The sequence below is a fragment of the Lonchura striata genome, chromosome 38 (genome assembly GCF_046129695.1).
Source record: "Lonchura striata isolate bLonStr1 chromosome 38, bLonStr1.mat, whole genome shotgun sequence".
NCBI classification, from domain to species: domain Eukaryota; kingdom Metazoa; phylum Chordata; class Aves; order Passeriformes; family Estrildidae; genus Lonchura; species Lonchura striata.
In genome coordinates, this window is record NC_134640.1 from 2,078,619 (window position 1) to 2,099,112 (window position 20,494).

General features: G+C 54.0%; 1 protein-coding gene across 1 annotated transcript in view; it reads right to left on the minus strand.

Moving 5' to 3' along the window:
* GYS1 (glycogen synthase 1) overlaps window positions 1-20,494 on the minus strand; it is a 30,044-nt gene that overhangs the window by 6,903 nt on the left and 2,647 nt on the right. Inside the window, exons 2-12 of the mRNA XM_077789863.1 lie at window positions 20,271-20,408; window positions 16,890-17,071; window positions 12,920-13,111; window positions 9,691-9,876; window positions 7,838-7,982; window positions 6,538-6,655; window positions 4,589-4,709; window positions 3,213-3,319; window positions 2,107-2,166; window positions 1,910-1,988; window positions 482-595 (exon numbers count right to left, since the gene is read on the minus strand). Coding sequence (XP_077645989.1) covers window positions 482-595; window positions 1,910-1,988; window positions 2,107-2,166; window positions 3,213-3,319; window positions 4,589-4,709; window positions 6,538-6,655; window positions 7,838-7,982; window positions 9,691-9,876; window positions 12,920-13,111; window positions 16,890-17,071; window positions 20,271-20,388 — 1,422 coding nt within the window. The 5' untranslated portion in view covers window positions 20,389-20,408. The remainder of the gene's footprint in view (window positions 1-481; window positions 596-1,909; window positions 1,989-2,106; window positions 2,167-3,212; window positions 3,320-4,588; window positions 4,710-6,537; window positions 6,656-7,837; window positions 7,983-9,690; window positions 9,877-12,919; window positions 13,112-16,889; window positions 17,072-20,270; window positions 20,409-20,494) is intronic.

A 20,494-nucleotide genomic window follows, 5' to 3' on the forward strand; every position in this document is an offset into this window, starting at 1 on the left:
CCCCCCAAACCCCCCAAACCCCGTGTCCCCCCGATGTCCCCGTGTCCCCCCGATGTCCCCACCCCCAGAAGTGTCCCCAGGTGCCACCTTGACCTGATCGTTGCTGCTCTTGAAGAGCTCCAGATGCTCCAAAACCCCCTAAAAACCCCCATAAAACACCCAAAAATCCCCCAAAAAAAACCCTGAGCACCCCCAAACCCCACATCCCCTGATGTCCCCGTGTCCCCCCGATGTCCCCGTGTCCCCCCCGATGTCCCCACCCCCAGAAGTGTCCCCAGGTGCCACCTTGACCTGATCGTTGCTGCTGTTGAAGAGCTCCAGATGCTCCAAACCCCCTCAAAACCCCCATAAAACCCCCCAAAATCCCAACCAAACCCCCCAAACCCCCCAAAATCCCGTGTCCCCCCGATGTCCCCGTGTCCCCCCGATGTCCCCGTGTCCCCCCGATGTCCCCACCCCCAGAAGTGTCCCCAGGTGCCACCTTGACGCGGTCGTTGCTGCTGTTGAAGAGGCCGATCCTGCGGATCGTGGTCAGGATGGGGTCGGTGGCGTCGTCCAGCATGTTGTGGGTGCACACGGGGGGGAAGGACTGACGCTGGGGGGGACAAATTTTGGGGGTCCCCCCAGTGTTCAGGACCCCCCCAAATGTCCCCACACCCCAAAAACGGGCACCCAAAGCTCCTCCGACCCCAAAAAGCGCACCCAGGAGCACCGAATTTCTGTCCAATTTTACTGGTTTTACCCCAAAAATGGGTAGCAGGAACCCCAAAATCGCTCCCCAAAAATGGCAGAAAGAACCCCAAAATCTCTCCCAAAAAGGGGCAGCAGGAACCCCAAAATCGCTCCCCAAAAAGGGCAGCAGGAACCCCAAAATCTCTCCCAAAAGGGGCAGCAGGAACCCCAAAATCTCTCCCAAAAAGGGGCAGCAAGAACCCCAAAATCGCCCCCAAAAAAAGGGGGACCCAGGAACCCCAAAATCTTCTCTGACCCCAAAAAACGGAACCAGGAACCCCAAATTTCTGTCCAATTCTCCTGATTTTACCCCAAAAAGGGGCAGCAGGAACCCCAAAATCGCTCCCAAAAAAGGGGGGCCCAGGACCCCATTATTGTCCCCACACCCAAAAAAAGGGGGACCTAGGAACCCCAAAATTTTCTGTAACCCCAAAAAAGGGTCTCAAGTGTGTCAGACCCCAAAAAGAGATCCCAGCCCCCCAAAATGGGGTCCCAGCCCCCCAAAAAGGGTCCAGCCCCCCAAAAAGGGGGTCCCCACCCAAAAAAAGGGGTCTCAGCCCCCCAAAAAAGGGGTGCAGCCCCCCAAAAAGGGGTCCCAGCCCCCCAAAATGGGTTACAGCCCCCCAAAATAGAGTCCCAGCCCCCCAAAAAATGGGTCTCAGCCCCCCAAAAAGAGGTCCCAGCCCTCCAAAAAGGGGGTGCAGCCCCCCAAAAAGGGTCCCAGCCCCCCAAAAAGAGGTCCCAGCCCTCCAAAAAGGGGGTGCAGCCCCCCAAAAAGGGTCCCAGCCCCCCCAAAAAAGGGTCCCAGCCCCCCAAAAAGGAGTCACACCCCCAAAAAGTGGGTCCCCACCCCCAAAATGGGGTGGCAGCCCCCCAAAAAGGGGTCCCAGCCCCCCAAAAAATGGGTCTCAGCTCCCCAAAAAGGGGGTCCCCACCCAAAAAAAGGGGTCTCAGCCCCCTAAAAAAGGGGTGCAGCCCCCCAAAATGGGTTCCAGCCCCCCAAAATAGAGTCCCAGCCCCCCAAAAAATGGGTCTCAGCCCCCCAAAAAGAGGGTGCAGCCCCCCCAAAAGGGTCCCAGCCCTCCAAAAAAAGGGTCCCAGCCCCCCAAAAAAGGAGTCACACCCCCAAAAAGGGGTCCCAGCCCCCCCAAAAGGGGGTGCAGCCCCCCAAAATCACCTGGGTGGCGAAGATGGCTCTCTTCATCATGGTGAAATCCTCCCTGTCCAGCATCTTGTTCATGTCCGGGAGGTTCCCCCTAAAATTTGGGGGGGCTGGGAGCCGAGGGGACCCCACCCCAAAATCCCCGGGGGTCCCCAGGGTGCGTTTGGGGGGGTTTGGGGTTTTTTGGGGGGTTTTTTTTGGGGGGTTCTTACACCAGCAGAGACTCGTAGAGCTTCTTCCCGAATTTCTCCTTCACGGCGTTGGCCGTGTCCCTGGGGGGCAGAATTTGGGGGGGATTTTGGGGATTTTTTGGGATATTTTGGGATATTTTGGGGATATTTTGGGGATTTTTCTGGATATTTTTGGGGATTTTGGGGATTTTTTAGGGATATTTTGGGATTTTTTTGGGGGATTTTGGGATATTTTTGAGATTTTTCTGGGATATTTTGGGTCCCACCAGAGCTGCTTGTGCACGGCCTGGCCCTGGATGGATTTGGGGTGGATTTTTGAAATATTTTTGGATTTTTTTGTTTTTTTGGGTATTTTTGGGGCTGTTCAGTGGATTTTGGGGATTTTTTGGGATATTTTGGGATATTTTTGGGGGTTTTTGGGTCCCACCAGAGCTGCTTGTGCACAGCCTGGCCCTGGATATGTTTGGGGTGGATTTTTGGGATTTTTTTGGGTATTTTGGGATATTTTGGGGATTTTTAGGATTTTTTGGGGGGTATTTTGGGATATTTTGGGATATTTTGAGATTTTAAAAAATATTTTTGGGACATTTTGGGATATTTTTGGATTTTATGGGATATTTTGGGGTCCCACCAGAGCTGCTTACGCACGGCCTGACCCTGGATGGATTTGGGGTGGATTTTTGGGATAATTTTGGGATATTTTGGGTGGATTTTGGGATATTTTTAGGCTATTTTGGGTATTTTGGGGTATTTTGAGATTTTTCTTTAGGTTATTTTGAGATATTTTGGGGATATTTTGGGTTCCACCAGAGCTGCTTGCGCACGGCCTGGCCTGGATGGGTTTGGGGTGGATTTTTGGGATATTTTGGGATATTTGGGATTTTTGTGTATTTTGGGATCTTTTGAGATATTTTGGGATATTTTGGGGATATTTGGGGATATTTTGGGGTCCCACCAGAGCTGCTTGCGCACGGCCTGACCCTGGATGGGTTTGGGGTGTGTTTTTGGGATTTTTGGGGGGTTTTTTTTGGTTTTTGGGTATTTTGGGGTAGTTCAGTGGATTTTGGGGATTTTTTGAGATCTTTTGGGATCTTTTGGGACATTTTTGGGGTTTTTTGGGGTCCCACCAGAGCTGCTTGCGCACGGCCTGGCCCTTGAGCGACTCCACGTTGAAGTTGTTGGTCCTGGCGGGCATGATGAAAAATGCCACCACGGTCACCTCGCTGCCATTCACCTGCGGGGGGTCCCCAAATGTCACCCGGGGTCCCCAATGTCACCTGGGGTCCCCAAAAGTCCCCAAAGGTCCCCAAAATTCCCCGCAGCGCCCCCAGCCCCAAGTAACCCCGTTTGTCCCCAAATGTCCCCAGCATGGATCAGCTGCCAGGGGTGTCCCCAGATGTCACCCAGGGTCCCCAAATGTCACCCGGGGTGCCCTAAAACCCCCCCAAATGTCCCCAAGCTGACCCCAAATGTCCCCTCTGTCCCCAAATACCTCCGGTGTCCCCCCAAGCCTGGAATGTCCCCAAATGTCCCCAGATGTCACTTGTGTCCCCATGGGTTTCAGCAATGTCCCCATGTCACCTTGATGTCCCCAACGTCCTCAATGTCCCCGATGTCCCAAATCACCCCAATGTCCCCAACATCTCCAATGTCCCCCAATGTCCAAAATCCCCAAATGTCCCCAATGTCCCCAACCCCCTCAATGTCTCTCCAATGTCCCCAATGTCCTCACTGTCCCTGATGTCCCCGATCCCCTCAATGTCCTCAATGTCCCCCATGCCCTCAATGTCCTCAATCCTCCTGATCTGCCCAATGTCCCCAAATGTCCCTGATGTCCTCAGTGTCCCCAATCCCCCCAGTGTCCCCAGTCCTGCTCTGCCCAATGTCCCCGATGTCCCCAATCCCCTCAATGTCCCCAATGTCCCCAAATGTCCCAAATTTCCCCGATGTCCCCAATCCCCCTGAGTGTCCCCAGTGTCCCCAAGTCCCAGTCCCCCCAATTGTCGCCCTGATCCCCTCAATGTCCCCAACATCCCCAATGTCCCCAGTGTCCCCCATCCCCTCAATGTCCCCAATCCCCCAATGTCCCCAAATGTCCTCCATGTCCCCAATGTCCCCAAATGTCCTCAGTGTCCCCAATGTCTCCAAATGTCCTCAGTGTCCCCAATCCCCCCGATCCCCCTGATGTCCCCAATGTCCCCAATGTCTCCAAGTGTCCTCCATGTCCCAAATCCCCTTGATGTCCCCAATGTCCCCGATCCCCCCGATCCCCCTGATGTCCCAAATGTCCCCAGTGTCCCCAAATGTCCTCAATGTCCCCAATCCCCCAATGTCCCCAATGTCCCCAAATGTCCCCGATCCCCCCGATCCCCCCAATGTCCCCAGTGTCCCCAAATGTCCTCCATGTCCCCAATCCCCCGATGTCCCCAAATGTCCCCAATCCCCCCGATGTCCCCAGTGTCCCCAAATGTCCCCGATGTCCCCAGGGCCACCCCCGTGTCACCCGGAGCAGGTAGTTGAGCCGGGCCAGCGCCTCCAGGAAAATGTCGGCGCCCTTGTTGGAGAACTCGTAGCGGCCGGCGATGAAGAAGAAAAGCGTCTTGTCCAAGTCGAAATCCAGGTGCCTGCGGGGGGAGCTCGCCTGGGACTCCCAAACACCCCCAAAAACACCCCAAAATACCCAAAAAATATCCCAAAATACCCAAAACACCCCAAAATACCCCAAAAATATCCCAAAATACCCCAAAATACCCAAAACACTCCAAAATACCCAAAAAAACCCCCAAATACCCCATAATACCTCAAAATCACCCCAAAATCACCCCCAAATACCCCAAAATACCCCAAAAATATCCCAAAATACCCCAAAATACCCCAAACACTCCAAAATACCCAAAAAACCCACCCCAAAATACCCCAAAAACCCCCAAAAAATACCCCATAATACCCCCAAACCACCCCCAAATACCCCCAAAACACCCCAAAATACCCAAAACACTCCAAAAATACCCCAAAAAAACCCCAAAATACCGCATAATACCTCAAAATCACCCCAAAATCACCCCCAAATACCCCCAAATACCAAAAAAATACCCCAAAACCACCCCCAAATACCCCAAAATACCGCCAAACACCCCAAAATACAAAAAAATACCCCAAACCCACCCCCAAATACCCCAAAATACCCCCAAACACCCCAAAATACCCCAAATACCCCAAAACACCCCAAAACATGCCAAAATACCCCAAAACCACCCCAAAACCAGCCCAAAAATACCCCAAAACCAGCCCAAAAATACCCCCAAATACCCCAAAAACAGCCAAAAAACCACACCACAAACAGCCCAAAACCACACCAAAAACAGCCCCAAAACACCCCAATATACCCCAAAATAGCCCCAAAACACCCAAAAAACCCCAAAATGTGTCAAAAACACCCCAAAATACCCAAAAATACCCCCAAAACACCACAGAAACACCCAAAATACCCCAAACCCACCTGGGGAACCCCAAAACCACCCCGAGGTTCCCTCACTGGATTTTGGGGTTACCTCCCATGGTTCTGGGTTCCCCTCGTGGTTTTGGGGTCCCTTTCAGGATTTTGGGGTCCTTTTTTTGGGGTCCCTTTTGGGGTTTTGGGGTCCCCCCCAGGATTTGGGGTTTCTGCCCAGGTTTCCCCCAGGATTTTGGGATCCCCTCGTGGTTTTGGGGTTTCTCCTGGGATTTTGGGGTCCCTTTTGGGGTTTCGGGGTCCCTTTAGGGGTACTGGGGTCTTTTTTGGGGTCCCTCACCCGTAGAAGCTTCCCTGAACTCCTGGCTCAGAATCTTCCACAGGATTTTGGGGTTTCTGGCCACATTTCCCCCAGGATTTTGAGTTCCCCTCGGGATTTTGGGGTCCCCTCAAGATTTTGGGGTCCCCCCGGGATTTTGGGGTCCCTTTTGGGGTCCCTCACCCATAGAAGTGACCCCACACGAACTCCTGGCTCCCACCCTCTGCACATCAGGATCCCCCCAAGATTTTGGGGTTTCCCCCAGGATTTTGGGGTCTCCCCGGGATTTTGGGGTCCCCTCAAGATTTTGGGGTCCCTTTCGAGGTTTTGGGGTCCCTTTTGGGGTCCCTCACCCGTAGAAGTGACCCCATACAAACTCCTGGCTCCCACCCTCTGCACATCAGGATCCCCCCAAGATTTTGGGGTTTCTGCCCAAGTTTCCCTCAGGATTTTGGGGTCCCCCGGGATTTTGGGGTCCCCCAGGATTTTTGGGGTCCCTTTCGAGGTTTTGGGGTCCCTTTTGGGGTCCCTGACCCATAGAAGTCACCCCACACGAACTCCTGGCTCCCACCCTCTGCACATCAGGATCCCCCCAAGATTTTGGGGTCCCCCGGGATTTTGGGGTCCCCTCAAGATTTTGGGGTCCCCCCAGGATTTTGGGGTCCCTTTTGGGGTCCCTCACCCGTAGAAGTGGCCCCGCACGAACTCCTGCACACGGGCCTTGCTCTGGGCGTGCAGGTTCTGGAACTCGTGCATGGCCGAGAACTTGCGCACGTTCAGCCCGTTGGGGGTCACCAGGTCTGGGCGGGATTTTGGGGGGTCAGGGGGACCCCAAAATCCCCCCAAAAATGTCCCCCCAAATCCCCAAATCCGCCTCCCAAAATCCCTGGATCCTTCCCCAAATCCCACCCTGAAACCCCATAAGGAATTTTGGGGGTGAGGGGATTTTTGGAGGAGGTCTTTGGGGGTCCACCAGGATTTTGGGGATCACCAGGTGTGGGAGGTTGGGGAGAACCCAAAATGCCCCCAAAAATGTCCCCCCAAATCCTCAAATCCCCCCCAAATCCCCCAAATCCTCCCCGTGGCAGTGACAGGGCTGGAATTTGGGGGATTTCGGGAGGGGATCAGGGGGATTTTGGGGTACTCAGGGGGATTTGGGGGATTTTGGGGTTTCCCAGGTGAATTTGGGGATTTTGGGGTGCCCCAGGTGAGTCGGGGTCACACCTGGCTTGTGCTTGAGCAGGAGCTCGGCCTTGGCAGTGCCAGGGGTGGGATTTGGGGGATTTTGGGGTATTTTGGGAATATTGGGGAGGGAATTTGGGGATTTTGCAGATTTTGGAGATTTTGGGGTGCCCCAGGTGAGTCGGGGTCGCACCTGGCTCACACCTGAGCAGGTGCTCGGCCATGGCAGTGCCAGGGCTGGGATTTGGGGGATTTTGGGAGGGAATTTGGGAAGGGATTTGGGGGATTTGGAGATTTTGGGGTTCCCCAGGTGAATTTGGGGATTTTGGGGCTCCCCAGGTGAATTTGGGGTCACACCTGGCTTGCGCTTGAGCAGGAGCTTGGCCTTGGCAGTGCCAGGGCTGGGATTTGGGGGATTTTGGGAGGGGATTTGAGGGATTTGAGGGATTTTGGGGTTCCCCAGGTGAATTTGGGGTCACACCTGGCTCACACCTGAGCAGGTGCTCGGCCATGGCAGTGTCAGGGCTGGGATTTGGGGGATTTTGAGAAGGGATTTAGGAATACTGGGAAGGGGATTTGGGGGATTTTGGGAATATTGGGAAGGAATTTGGGGATTTTGGGGTTCCCCAGGTGAGCCGGGGTCACACCTGGCTTGCGCTTGAGCAGGTGCTCGGCCTTGGCAGTGCCAGGGCTGGGATTTGGGGAATTTGGGAAAGGGATTTGGGGGATTTGGGGGTTTTGGGAATATTGGGAAGGGATTTTGGGGATTTTGGGGTTCCCCAGGTGAGTCAGGGTCACACCTGGCTTGCGCTTGAGCAGGTGCTCGGCCTCGGCGGCGGTGACGTGGGACACGGTGGTCAGCACGTGGGCGCAGTGCGCGGCCGCGCGCTCCAGGCAGTACCGGTGGTAGATCTGCCGCTCCCCGGCCTCCTTGTCCACGTCAAACTGCGGGCAGGACACACCTGGGCACACCTGGGCACACCTGGGCACACCTGGGCACACCTGGAACCCCCCCCAGCCCTGATCTGCCGCTCCCCGGCCTCCTTGTCCACGTCAAACTGGGGACAGGGCACACCTGGGCACACCTGGGCACACCTGAGCTCACCTGGGCACAGCTGGGCACACCTGGAACCCCCCCCAGCCCTGATCTGCCGCTCCCCGGCCTCCTTGTCCACGTCAAACTGGGGACAGGGCACACCTGGGCACACCTGGGCTCACCTGGGCACACCTGGAACCCTCCCAGCCCTGATCTGCCACTCCCCGGCCTCCTTGTCCACGTCAAACTGGGGACAGGGCACACCTGGGCACACCTGGGCACACCTGGGCACACCTGGGCACACCTGGGGGTCACCTGGGCACACCTGGGCACACCTGGGCACAGCTGAGCTCACCTGGGCAGACCTGGAACCCTCCCAGCCCTGACCTGCTGCTCACCTGGGCACACACCTGGGCACAGCTGAGCTCACCTGGGCACACCCAGAACCCCACGGAGAGCCCTGACTCCAGGCGTGTCCCCAGGTGTGTCCCCAGGTGTGACCCCAGGTGTGTCCCAGGTGTGTCCCCAGGTGTCCCGTGGTACTCACGCTGTGCAGGTTGTTGTAGAAGTCCACGCTCCCGGCGCACAGGCACCGACCCCCATGTCCCCAGGTGTGTCCCCAGGTGTGTCCCAGGTGTGTCCCAGGTATGTCCCAGGTGTGTCCCACCCCTCAGGTGTGTCCCAGGTGACTCACGCTGTGCAGGTTGTTGTAGAAGTCCACGCTCCCGGCGCACAGGCACCGACCCCCATGTCCCAGGTGTGTCCCCAGGTGTGTCCCCACATCCCCAGGTGTGTCCCACCCCTCAGGTGTGTCCCAGGTGTGTCCCCAGGTGTCCCGTGGCACTCACGCTCTGCAGGTTGTTGTAGAAGTCCACGCTCCCGGCGCACAGGTAGCGGCCCCCATGTCCCCAGGTGTGTCCCCAGGTGTGTCCCAGGTGTGTCCCACCCCTCAGGTGTGTCCCCAGGTGTCCCAGGTGTGTCCCCAGGTGTGTCCCACCCCTCAGGTGTGTCCCAGGTGACTCACGCTGTGCAGGTTGTTGTAGAAGTCCACGCTCCCGGCGCACAGGTACCGACCCCCATGTCCCCAGGTGTGTCCCAGGTGTGTCCCCAGGTGTGTCCCCAGGTGTGTCCCACCCCTCAGGTGTGTCCCCAGGTGTGTCCCCAGGTGTGTCCCAGGTGTGTCCCCAGGTGTCCCAGGTGACTCACGCTGTGCAGGTTGTTGTAGAAGTCCACGCTCCCGGCGCACAGGTACCAACCCCCATGTCCCCAGGTGTGTCCCCAGGTGTGTCCCCATGTCCCCAGGTGTGTCCCAGGTGTGTCCCCAGGTGTGTCCCACCCCTCAGGTGTGTCCCCAGGTGTGTCCCAGGTGTGTCCCCAGGTGTGTCCCACCCCTCAGGTGTGTCCCCAGGTGTGTCCCCAGGTGTGTCCCAGGTGTGTCCCCAGGTGTGTCCCAGGTGTGTCCCACCCCTCAGGTGTGTCCCCAGGTGTGTCCCCAGGTGTGTCCCAGGTGTGTCCCCAGGTGTGTCCCAGGTGTGTCCCACCCCTCAGGTGTGTCCCCAGGTGTCCCAGGTGTGTCCCACCCCTCAGGTGTGTCCCCAGGTGTCCCCGGTGACTCACGCTGTGCAGGTTGTTGTAGAAGTCCACGCTCCCGGCGCACAGGTAGCGGCCCAGCAGCGTGGCGTGCGTGGTGAAGATGGTGGCCACGGGCAGGCGCCGGGCGCGGCTCAGCACCAGCCCCAGCCCCGCCAGCCACTCGTGGAAGTGGCCCACGATGAACGGCCGCTCCTCGCTCTGCGCCGCAAACTGTCCCCAGGTGGCACCAGGTGTCACCAGGTGGCACCAGGTGGCACCTGAGCCCGGCACACCGCGCCCCAGGTGTCCCCGCCACACCTGGTGCCACCACAGCCCAGCCGGGGACCCCACCACTGTCACCGTCGTGTCATTGTCGCTGTACCAAACCTCCCCAAAACCAACCCAAACCTCCCCAAAACTCACTGAGGAACCACAAAACCAGCTCAAATCTCCCCAAAACTCCCTGAGGAACCCCAAAAATCTCTGAGGAACCCCAAAAAAAACTCTGAGGAACCCTAAAATCCCCTGATGGACCCAAAAACCCCCTGAGGAACCCCCCAGAACTCCCTGAGGAACCCCAAAACCCCCTGAAGAACCCCAAAAACCTCAGGGACAACCCAAAACCCCCTGATGGACCCCAAAAATCCCCTGATGGACCCCAAAATCCCCTGATGGACCCCAAAATCCCCTGAGGAACCCCCCAGAACTCCCTGAGGAACCCCAAAACCCCCTGAAGAACCCCAAAAACCTCTGAGGAACCCCAAAACCACCTCAAGGAACCCCAAAATCCCCTGATGGACCCCAAAATCCCCTGAGGAACCCCCCAGAACTCTCTAAGGAACCCCAAAACCCCCTGAAGAAACCCAAAACCACCTCAAGGAACCCCAAAATCCCCTGATGGACCCCAAAACGCCCTGAGGAATGCCAAAAACCTCTGAGGAACCACAAATCCCCCTGATGGACTCCAAAATCCACGTCTCCCAAGAACCAGACCAGAAGGAAGTCAAAGAGAATGAAGTCTTTGCGTCGCAGTTGTACCAGGGCAGCCCAAAACCACCTGAAACCCCCTCAGGGACACCCCAAAACCTCTGAGGAACCCCAAAAGCCCCTGATGGAACCCCAGGCCCACCTCTCCGAGGAACCAGGCGACGAGGAAGCCGAAGAGGACGGCGTCGTTGGCCTCGCGGTCGTACCAGGGCACCCCAAACCACCCCCAAACCACCTCAAATCTCCCCAAAACCCCCTGAAGAACCCCAAAAACCTCTGAGGAACCCCAAAACCCCCTGATGGACCCCAAAATCCACGTCTCCCAAGAACCAGACCAGAAGGAAGTCGAAGAGGACGGCGTCGTTGGCCTCGCGGTCGTACCAGGGCACCCCAAACCTCCTCCAAACCACCTCAAATCTCCCCAAAACCACCTCAAATCTCCCCAAAACCCCCTGAAGAACCCCAAAAACCTCAGAGGAACCCCAAAACTCCCTGAGGAACCCCAAAACCCCTTGATGGAACCCCAAAACCCCTTGATGGAACCCCAAAATCCACGTCTCCCAAGAACCAGACCAGAAGGAAGTCAAAGAGAACCAAGTCTTTGTGTCGCAGTCGTACCAGGGCACCCCAAACCTCCCCCAAACCACCTCAAACCACCCCAAAACCACCTCAAATCTCCCCAAAACCACCTCAAATCTCCCCAAAACCCCCTGAAGAACCCCAAAACCCCCTGAGGAACCCCAAAAACCTCTGAGGAACCCCAAAACCCCCTGATGGACCCCAAAATCCATGTCTCCCAAGAACCAGACCAGAAGGAAGTCAAAGAGAACCAAGTCTTTGCGTCGCAGTCGTACCAGGGCAGCCCAAAACCACCTGAAACCCCCTCAGGGACACCCCAAAACCTCTGAGGAACCCCAAAAGCCCCTGATGGAACCCCAGGCCCACCTCTCCGAGGAACCAGGCGACGAGGAAGCCGAAGAGGACGGCGTCGTTGGCCTCGCGGTCGTACCAGGGCACCCCAAACCACCCCCAAACCACCTCAAATCTCCCCAAAACCCCCTGAAGAACCCCAAAAACCTCTGAGGAACCCCAAAACCCCCTGATGGACCCCAAAATCCACGTCTCCCAAGAACCAGACCAGAAGGAAGTCGAAGAGGACGGCGTCGTTGGCCTCGCGGTCGTACCAGGGCACCCCAAACCTCCTCCAAACCACCTCAAATCTCCCCAAAACCACCTCAAATCTCCCCAAAACCCCCTGAAGAACCCCAAAAACCTCAGAGGAACCCCAAAACTCCCTGAGGAACCCCAAAACCCCTTGATGGAACCCCAAAACCCCTTGATGGAACCCCAAAATCCACGTCTCCCAAGAACCAGACCAGAAGGAAGTCAAAGAGAACCAAGTCTTTGCGTCGCAGTCGTACCAGGGCACCCCAAAACCACCTGAAACCCCCTCAGGGACACCCCAAAACCTCTGAGGAACCCCAAAAGCCCCTGATGGAACCCCAGGCCCACCTCTCCGAGGAACCAGGCGACGAGGAAGCCGAAGAGGACGGCGTCGTTGGCCTCGCGGTCGTACCAGGGCACCCCAAACCTCCTCCAAACCATCTCAAATCTCCCCAAAACCACCTCAAATCTCCCTAAAACCCCCTGAAGAACCCCAAAACCCCCTGAGGAACCCCAAAAACCTCTGAGGAACCACAAAACCCCCTGATGGACCCCAAAATCCACATCTCCCAAGAACCAGACCAGAAGGAAGTCGAAGAGGACGGCGTCATTGGCCTCGTGGTCGTACCAGGGCACCCCAAAACCACCTGAAACCCCCTCAGGGACACCCCAAAACCCCTGAGGAACCCCAAAAGCCCCTGATGGAACCCCAGGCCCACCTCTCCGAGGAACCAGGCGACGAGGAAGCCAAAGAGGACGGTGTCGTTGGCCTCGCGGTCGTACCAGGGCACCCCAAACCTCCCTCAAACCTCCCCAAACCTCCCCCAAACCTCCCCAAAACCACCTCAAATCTCCCCAAAACCCCCTGAAGAACCCCAAAAACCTCAGAGGAACCACAAAACTCCCTGAGGAACCCCAAAACCCCTTGATGGAACCCCAAAACCCCTTGATGGAACCCCAAAATCCACATCTCCCAAGAACCAGACCAGAAGGAAGTCGAAGAGGACGGCGTCATTGGCCTCGTGGTCGTACCAGGGCACCCCAAAACCACCTGAAACCCCCTCAGGGACACCCCAAAACCTCTGAGGAACCCCAAAAGCCCCTGATGGAACCCCAGGCCCACCTCTCCGAGGAACCAGGCGACGAGGAAGCCGAAGAGGACGGCGTCGTTGGCCTCGCGGTCGTACCAGGGCACGCCGATGGCGCAGCTCTCCCAGAGCTCGCCCTTCCAGCGCTCCAGGCTCCAGGCCGTGGCGCCCACGTCCAGCAGCACCACGGCCGGGCTGCCCTCGATCAGCCAGCGCCCAAAGTGCACCTGAACCCCAAAATTTGGGGGGTCCCGAAATTGTCACCGCCCCAAAATGTCCAATTTGGGGTCACCTCGGTTGGTTTGTGGCCCAAAATTGGGAAATCCCAAATCAAAGTTTACCCTAAATCCCTTCCCAGTGCTCTTCCTGATCAACCACTGCCAAAAATTCACCTGAACCCCCAAAATTTGGGGGGGTCCCGAAATTGTCACCGCCCCAAAATGTCCAATTTGGGGTCGCCTCGGTTGGTTTGTGACCCAAAATTGGGAAATCCTAAATCAAAGTTCATCCTAAATCCCCTCCAAGAGCTGTCCCTGATCAACCATTGCCAAAATTCACCTGAACCCCAAAATCTGGGGGGTCCCGAAATTGTCACCGCCCCAAAATGTCCAATTTGGGGTCACCTCAGTTGGTTTGTGGCCCAAAATTGGGAAATCCTAAATCAAAGTTCACCCTAAATCCCCTCCAAGAGCTGCCCTCGATCAGCCAGCGCCCAAAATTCACCTGAACCCCAAAATTTGGGGGTTCCAAAATTGTCACCGCCCCAAAAATGGAATAAATTCTCTCAAAAATGGGCTAAACTCCCCTAAAATGGCACAAATGACCCCAAAAATGGGATGAGTCACCCCAAAAATTGGATAAACGACCCCAAAAACATCATAAAGGACCCCCAAAAATGGAATGAATTGCCCTAAAAATGAAATAATTGACCCCAAAAATGGCATAAATGTCCCCAAGAATGAGGTAAATCACCCCGAATCTGCCCCAATGACCCCAAAAATGCCATAAATGACCCCAAAAATAGAATAAATTACGCTAAAAACAAAATAATCGACCCCAAAAATGCCACAATGCCAAAAATAGAATGAATTGCCCTAAAAATGAAATAATTGACCCCAAAACTGCAATAAATAACCCCAAAAAATTGCCAAAAATTACCCCAAAAATTGAATGATCGACCCCAGAATCGCCACAAATGACCCCAGAAATGCCACAAATGTCCCCAAAAATGAGATCAATCACCCCAAATTTGCCCCAGTGACCCCAAAAATGCCGTAAAGGACCCCAAAAATTGAATATTTGACCCCAAAATCGCCCCCAGGCGGGGCCGGAGCCCCCCTGGAGGGGCCCCTCCCCCCGCCCCTCCCCCACCCTGACCTTTGCCGAGGGGGGAGGGGCGGGGGGGCTAAAAATAAACCCCGCGTGCCGGGGGGGGAGGGGCGGGCCCGTGTCCCCAACCCCCCCCGGGGACACGCGGGGCCCTTGGGTGCCACCAAAGTGTCCCCAAAATCCCCCAAATCCCCCCAAAATCGTCAAAAATCCCCCCAAAATCCTCTAAAATCCTTCAAAACCACCCCAAAATCCTCAAAAAACACCCCCAAATCCCCCAAACCCTCTAAAACCACCCCAAATCCCCCCAAAATCCTCAAAAAACACCCCCAAATCCCCCAAACCCTCTAAAACCACCCCAAAATCCCCCAAAATCCCCAAAATCCTCAAAAACCGCCCCAAAATCCCCCAAATCCCCCCAAAATCCTCAAAAAACACCCCAAAATCCCCCAAACCCTCTAAAACCACCCCAAAATCCCCCAAATCCCCAAAAACCACCCCAAAATCCCCCAAATCCTCTAAATCCACCCCAAAATCCCCCAAAATTCCCCAAATCCTCAAAAACCGCCCCAAAATCCCCCCAAATCCTCCCAAAATCCCCTAAAATCCCCCCCAATCCTCAAAAACCACCCCAAAATCCCCCCAAATCCTCCAAAATCTGCCCCAAACCCCTAAAATCCCCCAAATCCTCTAAAACCACCCCAAAATCCCCCAAAATCCTCAAAAACCGCCCCAAAATCCCCCCGAATCCCCCCAAAATCCTCCAAAATCCCCTAAAATCCCCCAAAATCCCCCCAAAATTCTCAAAAACCACCCCCAAATCCCCCCAAATCCTCCAAAATCCCCCCAAATTCCTGAAATCCTCCCAAATCCCTCCAAAATCCTTCAAAACCACCCCAAAATCCCCCAAAATCCTCAAAAACCACACCAAAATCCACCCAAACTCCCCTCAAATCCTCCAAAATCCCCCAAAATCCCCGAAATCCCCCCAAATCCTCCAAAATCCCCCAAAATCCCTCCAAAATCCCCCCACATCCCCCCAAAATCCCCCAAATCCCCTAACCCACCAAAAAATCCCTCCAAAATCCCCCAAAACCACCCCAAAATCCCCCAAATCTGAGGGATCCCCCCCAAAATCCCCCAAATCTCTGGGATCCCCCCCAAAAATCCCCCCTATGGGAAAGCCTCCCCCACCCCGGGACCCCCAAAATTCCCCCAAAATTTGGGGGCTCCACTGGGGGAGGGTCCTTGGGTGTCCTCACCCCAAATCTGGGGCTGTCCCCAAGCCCTGGGACCCCCGACCCCATAAATCCCCCCACATAAATCCCCCCCATAATCCATAAATCCCCCCCGACCCCATAATTCATCCTGACCCCAAAACCCCTTCCCTGACCCAATAAATCCTTTCTGACCCCAAAACCCCTTCCCTGACCCCATAAATCCCCCCATAAATCCCCCCCGACCCCATAAATCCCCCCACATAAATCCCCCCCTGAATCCATAAATTCCCCCCCAACCCCATAATTCATCCTGACCCCAAAACCCCTTCCCCGACCCCATAAATCCCCCCCGACCCCATAAATCCCCCCCTGACCCCAAAACCCCTTCTGTGACCCCATAAATCCCCCCATAAATCCCCCCCGACCCCATAAATGCCCCCCATAATCCATAAATCCCCCCCTGAATCCATAAATGCCCCCCGACCCCAAAACCCCTTCCCCAACCCCGAAACTCATTCCCTGACCCCAAAACCCCTTCCCCGACCCCATAAATCCCCCCTGACCCCATAAATCTCCCCCTGACCCCAAAACCCCTTCTGTGACCCCATAACTCATTCCTCAACCCCATAATTCCTCCACGACCCCAAAACCCCTTCCCTGACCCTATAAATCCCCCCATAAATAACCCCCTGACCCCATAAATCCATCCTGACCCCAAAATGCCTTCCCCGACCCCAAAACCCCTTCCCTGACCCCATAAACCCATCCTGACCCCAAAACCCCTTCTGTGACCCCATAACTCCTTCACCGACCCCATAACTCGCTCCCTGACCCCAAAACACATTCCTTGACCCCATAACTCATTCCCCGACCCCATAAATCCCCCCCGGGTGTGCCCAGGTGTGCCCAGGTGTGCCCAGGTGTGCCCCAGGTGTGCCAGGTGTGCCCACCTTGCAGCCCTGGGTGTTCATGGTGCTCTGGGTGCCTTCCAATCCTTGGGACCCTCCAGTCCCCCAACCCCAAAACTCATTTCCTGACCCCATAACTCCTTCCCCAACCCCATAACTCCCCCCAGGTGTGCCCAGGTGTGCCCAGCTGTGCCAGGCGTGCCCACCTTGCAGCCCTGGGCGTTCATGGCATTGTGGGCACCCTCCAACCCTTGGGACCCCCAACCCCACAACTCCATCCTGACCCCATAACTCCTTCCCCGACCCCATAACTCCCCCCCAAGGTGCCCCCAGGTGCCCCCCAGGTGTGCCCAGGTGCCCCCAGGTGTGCCAGGCGTGCCCACCTTGCAGCCCTGGGTGTTCATGGTGCTCTGGGTGCCTTCCAATCCTTGGGACCCTCCAGTCCCCCAACCCCAAAACTCATTTCCCGACCCCATAACTCCTTCCCTGACCCCATAACTCCCCCCCAGGTGTGCCCAGGTGTGCCCAGGTGTGCCAGGCGTGCCCACCTTGCAGCCCTGGGCGTTCATGGCGGCCAGGGTGCGGCGCAGGGCGGGCTGGGGCGGCTCCAGCAGCTCCACCTGGGTGCGCACGGCGCTCTCCACGTAGGGCCCCACCAGCACGTAGCTCTCGCCCCACTCGTCGGCCGTCACGCGCGCCTTGGTCTGCAGCACCGTGTAGATCCCCCCCACTGCATTTGGGGGGATAAGGGGGTCAGGGGTACCCCGAATCCATCCCAAATCTGCCCCAAATCCACCCCGAATCCATCCCAAATCCATCCAAAATCCAACCTGAATCCATCCCAAATCCACCCCAAATACCTGAGATCAACCCAGACACCTGGGACACCCCAAATCCCAACCCTGACACACCTGGGATCTCACAGGGCAGCACCGTGTAGATCCCCCCACTGCATTTGGGGGGATAAGGGGGTCAGGGGTACCCTGAATCCATCCCAAATCTGCCCCAAATCCACCCCAAATCCATCCCAAATCCATCCCAAATCCAACCTGAATCCATCCCAAATCCACCCCAAATACCTGAGATCAACCCAGACACATGGGACACATCCCAACCCTGACACACCTGGGATCTCACAGGGCAGCACCGTGTAGATCCCCCCACTGCATTTGGGGGGATAAGGGGGTCAGGGGCACCCCAAATCCATCCCAAATCTGCCCCAAATCCACCCCAAATCCATCCCAAATCCATCCCAAATCCAACCTGAATCCATCCCAAATCCACCCCAAATACCTGAGATCAACCCAGACACATGGGACACATCCCAACCCTGACACACCTGGGATCTCACAGGGCAGCACCGTGTAGATCCCCCCACTGCATTTGGGGGGATAAGGGGGTCAGGGACACCCCAAATCCATCCCAAATCTGCCCCAAATCCATCCAAAATCCATCCAAAATCCATCCCAAATCCCTGAGCACCATCACAAATACCTGGAACCCCCAAATCTCAACCCTGACACACCTGGGATCTCACAGGGCAGCACCGTGTAGATCCCCCCCACTGCATTTGGGGGGATAACGGGGTCAGGGGCACCCCAAATCCATCCCAAATCTGCCCCAAATCCATCCCAAATCCATCCAAAATCCATCCAAAATCCACCCCGAATCCATCCAAAATCCACCCCAAATCCATCCCGAATTCACCCAAAATTCATCCCAAATTCACCCCAACTTCATCCCAAATCCACCCCAAATCCATCCTAAATCCACCCCAAATTCATCCCAATTTCACCCCAAATCATCCCAAATCCACCCAAATTTCACCCCAAATCCACCCCAAATCCATCCCGAATCCACCCCAAATCCACCCCAATTTCACCCCAAATTCACCCAAATTTCTCCCCAAATTCACCCCAATTTCACCCCAAATCTCTCCCCAAATCCACCCCAAATTCACCCCAATTTCACCCCAAATCCACCACAAATCCATCCCAAACCCATCCCAAATTCACCCAAAATTCATCCCAAATTCACCCCAACTTCATCCCAAATCCACCCCAAATCCATCCTAAATCCACCACAAATCCACCCCAATTTCACCCCAAATCCATCCCAAATCCACCCAAATTTCACCCCAAATACACCCCAATTTCACCCCAAATTCACCCAAATTTCTCCCCAAATTCACCCCAATTTCACCCCAAATCCATCCCAAATCCACCCCAAATCCATCCCAAATAAATGGAAACCCCAAATCCCTGGCACCCCCCAAATCCCAACCCCGACACACCTGGGGGAATTTTTTTGGGAATTTTTTTGGGAATTTCCCAGGAATTTTTTAGATTTTTTTCGGGATGTTTTTATTTTAAAGAAGTTCCCAGATAGTTTTTATGATTTTTTTTTTGGGTATTTTTATTTTTAGAATATTTTTTTGGGATTGCTTCATTTCGGGGATGCTCCCAGGAAATTTTTAGGATATTTTTCTAGAGTATTTTTAATTTTAGGGTTTATTTTGAGGGAGGAATCTTTATTTTTAGAATATTTTTTAGAGGGTTGTCTCATTTCAGGGAAGTTCCCAGGAATTCTTTAGGATATTTTTTTGGGGTATTGATATTTTTTGAGGGTATTTCTATTTTTAAGGGGTTTTTTTTAGGGCGTTTTTACTTTTAGGGTATTTTTTGGGGGTATTTTTATTTTTAGGGTATTTTTTGGGGGGTATTTTTATTTTTAAGCTATTTTTTTGGGATTGTTCCATTTCAGGGAATTTCCCAGGAATGTTTTAGGATATTTTTTGGGGGTATTTTCATTTTTAGGGTATTTTTTGGGGGATTGTTTAATTTCGGGGAAGCTCCCAAAAATGTTTAGGATATTTTTTGGGGTGTTTTTATTTTTAGGCTATTTTTTTTGGAGTATTTTTATTTTAAGGGCATTTTCTGGGGGGGTATTTTTATTTTTGGGGCATTTTTGGGGAGTATTTTTATTTTTAGGCTATTTTCTGGGGGATATTTTTATTTTTAAGCTATTTTTGGAGTATTTTTATTTTTAGGGCATTTTTTGGGGTGTTTTTATTTTTAGACTGTTTTTTGGGGGTATTTTTATTTTTAAGCTATTTTTTGGGAGTATTTTTATATTTAGGGCATTTTTTGAGGAGTATTTTTATTTTTTAGGGGGTTATTTTCGTATTTAGGCTATATTTTTTGAGGGCATTTTTACTTTTAAGCAATTTTTTGGGAGTATATTTATTTTTAGGATTTTTTTTTAGTATTTTTAATTTTACAGCATTTTCGGGGGGGTATTTTTATTTTTAGGCTATTTTTTGGGGAGTATTTTTACTTTTAAGCTATTTTTTGGAGTACTTTTATTTTTAGGATATTTTTTTGAGTATTTTCATATTTAGGGCATTTTTGGGGGGTATTTTCACTTTTAGGCTATTTTTTGGAGGTATTTTCATTTTTAGGCTATTTTGGGGGGGTTATTTTTCTTTTTAGGCTATTTTTGGGGATTATTTTTATTTTTAGGGCAATTTTTGAGGAGTATTTTTATTTTTAGGAGGGTTCTTTTCACTTTCAGCCTATTTTTTGGGGTGGTATTTTCACTTTTAGGCTATTTTTTGGGGTGATATTTTCATTTTTAGGCTATTTTTTCGCGGGTATTTTTATTTTTAGAGGGGTTCTTTTCACTTCCAGGCCATTTTTTGGGGTGATATTTTCATTTTTAGGCTATTTTTTGGGGGGTATTTTTATTTTTAGGAGGGTTCTTTTCACTTCCAGGCTATTTTTTGGGGTGATATTTTCATTTTTAGGCTATTTTTTCGCGGGTATTTTTATTTTTAACCTGGTTTTTTGGGATCGTTTCGTTTCGGGGGAGCTCCCATACAGTTTTTAGGCCATTTTTTTTGGGGTGTTTGTGTTTTTTGGGGGTCTCACCCTTGTTGGCCACCTCCCAGGCCACCTCGAAGAGCACCACGTTGTCGGGGGCGCCGGGACCCCCCCAGTCCTCCAGGCCCGGCAGGGAACTGACGGAGACGCTGCGGGCCAGCGGCATCTGGGCACCCCGAAACCGGCCTGGGGGGCACACGGGGGGCACGGGACCCCCAAAATCGGGATCGGCACCCCCGGAATGGGGAAGGGGACCCCCAAAAACGGGAATG